Raw genomic sequence first — 9576 nt, 5'->3', positions numbered from 1 at the left:
AGTTATAGAAAAGGCTATAGTGCAAATAATTGGGAGAACCTAGATGAGATGTAGTTTGGTTTTGTATCTCAGAGAACGTACTACTTTCCTTGTAAGGCAACTGCAGAAGTATTTGGCCAAAAATAAACTTCTACTCCCTTATCTGGTGGTCAATGCAGAAGCTAGGGATAGAAGAGTGGTTAGTGAAGGTTGGCAACAAGTGTAGTAATAAATTCAGTGTAGTTCTTGTTTATCATAGACCTCCAGGCCATAGCAGGAATTCGAGACTGGGAACACCTCTACACTGATAGCCTTATGGCTGAATCACTACCTGACTTAGATTTAAGAGGAAAACTGAATATAAGAGGCATGTGTGCAAGAGAGAAGACTGCTGGTTTGGTCATATGATACTTATGGATGAGGACAGCTTTGTAAAGTGCCAATCTTAAATTGTGGAAGGGGGTAGACTCAGGAAGACAGGATGAAGTGGTTAGAAAGGATATTCAGATGCTGGGCCTCCCTGACAAAGTGACTAGGAGAATGAGAGTTGTGGCAATTTGCTGTACCTGGGATGTGTCAAGCTTAGTCAAATTACTGTCATCCACATATAGGCTTGTCTTTCACAAGTTTGGTATGTAAAAAGCACTCTGCAGACTGTAAAGGGTTTGGGATTAGGAAGGGCATCCAGCTACAGCAGACAATAGGAGTCTGGACAGCTGTCAAACTGTCCTTCCCATGCCAGCATGAAAAATGGATGTTAAATGATGATATAGAGATGCATATATGGTGGGCTTCTTTCAGTTTCCTGGGCTATAGTTGAAAACACTCAAGGTTCCTATACATGTCTGTTTTATTGCCTTTTATTTGTTTCAATTAGACTGACCATGTAATATAGGGCAGGGCTTTTAGTCACATGAATTGACCCCCAGTATTCATTTTTTTCGGCCTGATACATATCTCCCTACAGTAACATGTAAACAAACAGCAGTGGTGGGGGCAAGGCACACAGCAGGCTTCTTTCAGCTTCAGTCTACCAATTCCACTCACAAGACAGTCAGCCAGAGCTAGCACGATTGAGCAGCAAACTTCTATATACATATGCACGTGTCATCCTTTACTTGGGGAAAAATGTCAGGAAAGACACATATGGAAAAACGGACTAAAGCAAAAAAAGAGGAATATATATAGATGTTATAGGAGTGATTTTTTGAAAATGTGTAAGATTAATTTCATATATTTTTAAATGTGTAATGTCAGTGTGTACACAAGTGTAAGCACCCTGAGAGAAATGTTGGACGTAAGAAGCATCAGATATAGTGTGCAAGTGAGATAACTGCACTGGTATGATCATGTACTGTGTGAAGAAGTGCCACTCCCTAACAGTGGAAGGAACCCATAGAAGAGGAAGACATGGGATGAGTTGGTGAAGCATAACCTTCAAACATTGAGCCTCACAGAGGCAATGACAAAAGATCGAAACCTCTGGAGATATGCTGTGATTGAGAAGATCCAGCAAGTAAAGTGAGATTACTGCCGTTGCCTATACTGGTGTTGCATAACCAGCCCATTTAAAATGTACCTCTGAATTGTCGGGCAACACACCATGCTTGAGACCTATTGAGTCAAGTAATATTAAATCGTAATGGAAATTGTAGTTGTGGCTGATGTCAGTGTCACCTGACTGGCCCGTGCTGGTGGCATGCAATAAGCACCATGCATGTGTGGGTCAATGCCAGTGCTGGTTGCATGTAAAAAGCACCCACTACACTCAAGAGTGGTTGGTGTTAGGAAGGGCATCCAGCTGTAGAAACCTTGCCAGATCAAATTGGAGTCTAGTGCTGCCTCCTGACTTGCCAGTCCCCAGTCAAACTGTCCAACACATGCCAGCAAGGGAAACAGACGTTAAATGATGATTTGTGTGTATTAGAGTGAAATTGTTGAAATAAACAATTTCACTCTAATTTTTGCACAGTAACTTCAGAGCAAAACCTTTTACTACAGTTTGCCTGCATTTTGTATCTCTGGCTGTCACTCACTCAAACTGTTGTTTTATTCTCCTACCAGCATAACTGATGACACACATTATATTTAAGATTTTGAGGTGAAGTGCAAGTGGTGCTAATATTTATATGGGACATAAGTTGTAAAATATGGTGTTGCCAAGAGAAAAGACAGGTGTTCCAAAACTTTAGCCTACAACCTGTTCATATATAATAATTTCCATGGAATGTGGAATTCTGCACATCCCCTGGAAATTATCTTGGTTTAATTTCTATATTCTCCCTAATAAACTTCACTGAATTCAGTATTCTGCAATTTCATGACACCTAACTCCTAGGATGAGGTAAATATGACTGGAATATCTTTGACCATGGGACCTCATGCAACTGTAGCACAAGATATGACAACCACAGGTTTGATTTACTAGACTTCATAAGGAAAGTACAATCTTCTAAAGCCAACTTGATCAGTGAAAATAGGTTTTTTACATGGCCAATTAAAAGCCTGTTAAGAAATAAAAATGACAAGAAATATTTACAAGTTTTTATCTTCAAAAAAAACATACAGTTTTGAATATCATTCAATCCATGATACTTTGACTCCATTGATTGCCATATTCTGTACCAAATAAACCTCGGCACTGCATTGAGTATTCTTTCACAAGTTCACGCACTCGTCTTCTGTTAACTCTCTCCCTTAAAAGACAAGCAAAATAGGAATTCAAATTGGTGCTAAACTCAAAAGTTGATGTTACTATTAAAAGTAAGGCGTTTTTTTCATTATTACTCTATATTGCATGTCATTTTCTTCATTTGGTCTTTTGAAATGACTAAATATAAACTTTCAAATTATAATTTATGGAAAATTCATTTGGAAACTGGGCAATGTCCATACAACAAAATTTGATAAAAATTGATTAGCTTGTTTCCTCATTGATCATAAAATGAGTGAATCAAGGCAAAATCAGGAGGATGGTAGATGTCAGTGATGCCATTGCAAAGATTCTCATACAAAAATCCATTTTGTTTTTGGCTGGTATGCACCAGGTGAAATTTGAGGCACATTAACCTACACCTGTTTCTAAGTAACATTACATAACCCCTAAATTCTTTGAACACTAACAACACAATGGCTGGACATGATTTCATTGATTACTGAGGAATGACTCTGACATTTGTCTATAACTAGCACATGATGTCAAAACAAGGAAACATTAACATATATATATATACATGCATACATACACAACTGGTTTCAGTTTCTGTGAGCCAAATCAACTCACAATGCTTTGATCATATAATAGAAGATACTTATCCAAAGTGTCATGTCATGAGATGGGTTGAAAATCATGTGGTTTGTGGCTTTCACATGAACTTCTTACCACACAATTTTGCCTGCACCTTCAGGTGCAAAAGAATATGTTTTTGAAGAACAAATTCATAGTTATAATAACTAAAATTCATACAAATGTTTTTTATCCTATTTTTTTTTTTTTAAACAATGGGTAATAATAAAGAAGTCAACCCAAAAAGAAAAAAAATTATTACCTTAAAACACAAGTATAAAAATGTTTTCTTTGATCTTTAGATTGTTTGGTTAGAGGCCTATCATCTCTGGAAATGACGTTGTTCATAAATTTTGTCAATTCTTCGATATGTAGTTTATTTAGGGCAAGTAGTACATCAGCATATTGATCAAGAACTGACCTGGGACATTCTCCTTCAATACCCTGAAATACATCACACCAATTTTTCAGTGCATTTTAATGATGTAATTAGATAATCTGATAAAGTATGATGACTCACATTTGTAAAACAAAAGCAATAAGATCTTGTAATGTTCATGCATTTGCAGTAGCAAAAATTTGACATTCTCTGCTAAGCTGGAAAATTGAAACTTGTAAAATAAGCATTTAAATTAAACAAAACTTTATTTGCATTGAAACTTCTGACTAATTTTTCATTCCTAATTATAAAAGATTACATTATGTTTATAGAATGAATCAGATATAACTAAACTTTATTAAGAATGGAACTATCAGGTTAAATCTCACTTCTGGTGTTTCCAAAGAACACTCATATTCATAAGGCTTCACTGGTACATTATGACAATGGTTTATATAGAACTCTTTTGGCACATTAGTAATTAAATTTGGTATCAATTTACAGTTAGGTGAACTGAGCCATTTTGAAAGTTCTACAGTTCCATAACCATATACTACTAACCTTTTGACTGGATGTTTGCTCTCCTAAACATTAGACCTCCTTATGGGATTCTACACCGATTCTGACAGACAGGCTTCACTCACAAGATTTTGATTGAGCAAAGGCTATGATACAAGGAAGTAGCTTATGGAATTGAAAATGGAACCATGCTGTTGTAAAGTATACAGCTTAACCACCATTGTTAACTACCTGGAGATTTTAGAATTATTACTTCACTGAATATAAATATGATGGCCAAGAATTTATGAAACTGAAAAGTTATTTTAGCATACAATTGTCATAAGATCAAAGTTAAAAACTGTTTTCGTATACGAGTTGGAATACATGGTTGTCTTACTTTAAATGGAGATCTATATTTTTTGTCACTCACCTTTAGCAGCTGTCCAATTAAGTTACTGCTATACTTTTGTATAACACATTTTACCCAGGGTACTTCACATGCAAAACTAAAGAATTCTTGCTGCAAATGATAAAAAAACAACTTTTTAGGTAAAGTTCATCATCATCATTTAACATCCGTTTTCCATGCTGGCATGGGTTGGACGGTTTGACATGTGCTAATACAAGGATTTATAGCTGTTTTGGCTTTGTTTCTATAGCTGGATGCCCTTTCTAATGCTGACCACTTTACAGAATGTATTGGGTACTTTTTACATGGCACCAGCTCCCTTCATGAGAAAGCACTACAAAGGTGATTTTAGAATATCAGTAAAGAAATGATTCCTATTATTTATTTTAGATTTTTCCACCAGTATGATATATATCGTGGACAAAGGTATGTAGCTGGTTCTCTCGCAGTGTGTATTCACCAGGGGCAAATGTCTTCTAAATTAACCTTGTGCTGACTAAATGATTCAAAAGTGAAATTTAGCAGACAGAAACGTTAGCACGCCGGGCGAAATGCTTAGCGGTATTTCGTCTGCCGTTACGTTCTGAGTTCAAATTCCGCCGAGGTCAACTTTGCCTTTCATCCTTTTGGGGTCGATAAATTAAGTACCAGTTACGCACTGGGGTCGATGTAATCGACTTAATCAATTTGTCTGTACTTGTTTGTCCCCTCTGTGTTTAGCCCATTGTGGGTAGTAAAGAAATAGGTATTTCGTCTTCCGTTACGTTCTGAGTTCAAATTCCACGAGGTTGACTTTGCCTTTCATCCTTTCAGGGTCAATAAATTAAGAAGCAGTTATGCACTGGGGTTGATGTAATCAACTTAATACCTTTGTCTGTCCTTGTTTGTCCCCTTGTGGACAATAAAGAAATAAGAAACTGTATAGAAGCCTGTCATCAACTAAATGGTTTCAGGTTCGATCTCACTGCTTAGTAAATTAAGCAAATGCTTTCTATTATAGCCTCGGTCCTACCAATGCTTTGTTATTTGGTGAACCAAGACATGTTAATATACAAATATGCATGTGTCTGAATTGAGACTGCTTGTCCAGAAGTCATGCCTGTGGATTACATAAACAATATGTCCTGTAGTTTGACATGCAAAGACAAGTGAAAGAAAGTACCTTACTTAAAATTCTACCTGAAGAAATCTCATCCAAACCATGCATTCAATATTTAAAAAATAAAACATTTACAGGGTTGGCGACAGGAAGGGCAGTTGGGCATAGAAAGTTTACCTCAGTGAACTCTGATCCATGCAAGCATGGAAAAGTAAACAATGACGCAGGAGTGGCTGTGTGGTAAGTAGCTTGCTTACCAACCACATGGTTCCGGGTTCAGTCCCACTGTGTGGCATCTTGGGCAAGTGTCTTCTGCTATAGCCCTGGGCTGACCAATGCCTTGTGAGTGGATTTGGTAGACGGAAACTGAAAGAAGCCTGTCGTATATATTTATATATGTTTGTGTGTCTGTGTTTGTCCCCCTAGCATTGCCTGACAACCGATGCTGGTGTGTTTACGTCCCCGTCACTTAGCGGTTCAGCAAAAGAGACTGATAGAATAAGTCCCGGGGTCGATTTGCTCGACTAAAGGCGGTGCTCCAGCATGGCCGCAGTCAAATGACTGAAACAAGTAAAAGAGATATATATATGTATGTCTGTGTGTGTGTGTATACATTTGTGTGTCTGTGTTTGTCCCACCACCATCGCTTGACATATGATATTGGTCTGTTTACATCCCGGTAACTTAGCAGTTCAGCGAAAGAGACCAATAGAATAAGTACTATGCTTACAAAGAATAAGTTCTGGGGTTGATTTGTTTGACTAATGGCGGCGCTCCAGCATGGCCATAGTCAAATAACGGAAACAAGTAAAGAAAAAAAAATGAAATGATGACAGTGATAAGAGTACTAATCTCTATACATCAGAATGATGCCATGATTCATACTTTTATGCAGGTATAGTATTGGCCATGTGGCTAAAAAGATTGCTTCTCAACCACATGGTTTCAGGCCCAGCTCCACTATGTGGCACCATGGGTGAGTGTCTTCTACCAATAGCCCCAGGCTGAACAAAGCCTTATGAGTGGCTTCAGTAAGAAACTGAAAGACGTCTATTGTCTGTATATATATATATATTTATTCTTTTATACTTTTACTTGTTTCAGTCATTTTTTACTGAAACCATGCTGGAGCACCATCTTTTTTGGTCAAAGAAATCAAGCCCAGGACGTATTCTTTGTAACCGTAGTGCTTGTTTTATCAGTCATTTTCACTAAACCACTAAGTTATGGGTACTTGAATACACCAATATCGGTCGTCAAGTAATGGTGGGAGGACAAACACAGACACACACATATAACAGGCTTCTCTCAGTTTCTTCTGTCTATTAAATCCACTCACAAAGCTTTAGTTGGCCCAAGGCCATGGCAGAAGAGACACTTGGCCAATGTGTCATAGTGGGACTGAACCCGGAACCATGTGGTTGGGAAGCTTCTTACCACACAGCCACGCCTAATGTATGTATGTATATATATCATCATCATCGTTTAACGTCCGCTTTCCATGCTAGCATGGGTTGGACGGTTCAACTGGGGTCTGGCAAGCCCGAAGGCTGCACCAGGCCAGTCAGATCTGGCAGTGTTTCTACAGCTGGATGCCCTTCCTAACGCCAACCACTCCGAGAGTGTAGTGGGTGATTTTATGTGCCACCGACACAGGTGCCAGACGAGGCTGGCAGACGGCCACGCTCGGATGGTGTTTTTTATGTGTCACCGACACAGGTGCCAGACGAGCCTGGCGGACGGCCACGCTCGGATGGTGTTTTCTTATGTGTCACCGACACAGGTGCCAGACAAGGCTGGCGGACGGCCACGCTCGGATACGCTCGGATGGTGTTTGTTACGTGCCCTCAGCACGGAGGCCAGTCGTTGCGGTACTGGCTACGGTCATGTTCGGATGGTTTTCTTATGTGCCACCGGCACTGGTACCACAAGGATACAAATTCCATTGATGTTCATCTATTTTGATTTGGTTCGATTTGATTTGATTCGATTCTCACTTGCCTCAACAGGTCTTCACAAGTGTCACAAGAAGGAAGGTATGCACAGGTGGACTGACTATGTCCCAGGTAGGGGCCATATATATATATATATATATATATATATATATATATATATATATATTTCTTATTGCTCACAGGGGGCTAAACATAGAGGGGACAAACAAGGACAATGGGATGAAGTTGATTACATTGACCCCAGTGCATAACTGGTACTTATTTAATCAACCCCAAAAAGGATGAAAAGCAAAGTCAACCTCAGCGAAATTTGAACTCAGAACGTAATGGCAGATGAAATACCGCTAAGCATTTCGTCCAGTGTGCTAACAATTCTGCCAGTTTGCTGCCCTTATACATGCATATATATATATGGTGGGTGTACATGTACATATATATGAGTATGTGGTTGTGTCTCCGTGTCTTGACACCACACAATGGTCGTAAATGAACATCATCAACATACAAGTGGTGTCTTTCATTTCCAGTTCTCCATGAAAACATTTTCTGGCATTGGGAAATATTACCCTGCTTAGAAACAGGTGAAAGTTGGTGACAGAAAGGGCATCCAGTTGTAGAAAATTTACCTCATTGAATTCTGTCTGACCAATGTGAGTATGGAAAAGTAGATGCTAAAATGACAACAATAAGATTATAACAATTGCAGCGTGGAAGGTGTTTGTAAGCCATTTAAGATTAAACTTAAATGTTGAAGTGAATCGAACGGCTTTTGCGTGTTTCTTAAATGGCTTACAAACACCTTCCACGCTGCAATTGTTTTCGTTTCAGCACACGATCTCAGATCAAATCACTTGCTATGCAGGTACATCTCCGTAAATAAGATTATAATTTTTCAGTATGTCAATATCATTTTTAGACATGAAGTGATTTTTTAAAAATATATATATATCTATACATAGTTTTAATTGGTTTGATCTCTACCATCACATGTCATATTCCTGGATGTGTACATCTTGATTTCAACGTAGGAACTGTTATTTTTGTAAATTAAGATTATTAACACACTCATGAACTAGCTATTGATGCATTAATAGACATTTAACTGATTTGGTGGATTTCAAAAAAAAAAAAAAAAGGAATGTAAAAATACTTACTAAAAAATAAGATGATGCTTTAACAGTGAAATTTTCAGGAAGACTAAGACCAAGAACAGCTGAAAATATATGAACAATGGTCAATTTAAAAATAAAATTATAAATTATGTCAAATAAATATGAATAATAAAAAATAACCTTTGAATGTATTCAGATACAAACAAATTCATGATTTATATTATAATCTATAGTTGAAACTGCCATTACAAATTATATTTGCATCCAGCCATAGAAACCTTGCCAAATCAGATGGGAATCTGATGCAGCTTACCAGTTTCAGTCAAACTGTCCAACCCATGCCAGCATGGAAAGTAGATGCTAAATGTTGATGATGATGCCATTTAGTAGCTCAAAGTTGGTTTCTTTTGTTTTTTTCTTCACATTTTTCCCAAGTTAATATGAGTGTGTTGGCTTCTGAAAAACTTTGACAGTTGCAAGTTGTTTAAGCAAGTATATATATTTTTTTATCTTAGATGTTGTTCTTATCATTAATTCATATATGGACAAGAAGTGAGGCCACATGACCCAGTGGTTAAGATGTTGCACTCACTATCACAAGATTGTGGTTTCAGTTCCAAGACCAGCAGTGCAAGGTGTTTTTGAGTGGAACACTTCAATTCACGTTGGTCCAGTCCACTCAGCTGTAAATGAGTAACCCTGCAACAGATTGGCGTTCTGCTCAGAAGTAATGTTGGTAGGGTGGCATCATTCAAAAGTTACAACAATGTAAGGGTTTTGTGACCAGCAGTGTATAATAACACCTGATAATCAAATCAATACAATGATATGAACAAGGAGTTGACAATAAAGTCAG

The 9576-nt window shown here is 37.9% G+C and overlaps 1 protein-coding gene across 8 annotated transcripts in view; it reads right to left on the bottom strand.

Moving 5' to 3' along the window:
• Positions 1-2509: 2509 nt before the first annotated feature.
• LOC115210715 (importin-13) overlaps positions 2510-9576 on the bottom strand; it is a 62944-nt gene continuing 55877 nt past the window's right edge. For all 8 annotated transcript variants that reach the window (XM_036502007.1, XM_036502010.1, XM_036502009.1 and 5 more), the window contains exons 26-29: positions 8763-8821; positions 4576-4665; positions 3528-3709; positions 2510-2675 (exon numbers count right to left, since the gene is read on the bottom strand). In XM_036502007.1, the coding sequence (XP_036357900.1) occupies positions 2561-2675; positions 3528-3709; positions 4576-4665; positions 8763-8821 (446 nt within the window). In that variant the 3' untranslated portion in view covers positions 2510-2560. The remainder of the gene's footprint in view (positions 2676-3527; positions 3710-4575; positions 4666-8762; positions 8822-9576) is intronic.

Source organism: Octopus sinensis, linkage group LG4 (genome assembly GCF_006345805.1).
Source record: "Octopus sinensis linkage group LG4, ASM634580v1, whole genome shotgun sequence".
Classification (NCBI taxonomy): Eukaryota; Metazoa; Mollusca; class Cephalopoda; order Octopoda; family Octopodidae; genus Octopus; species Octopus sinensis.
This window is presented reverse-complemented; position numbering and strand designations above follow the sequence as displayed.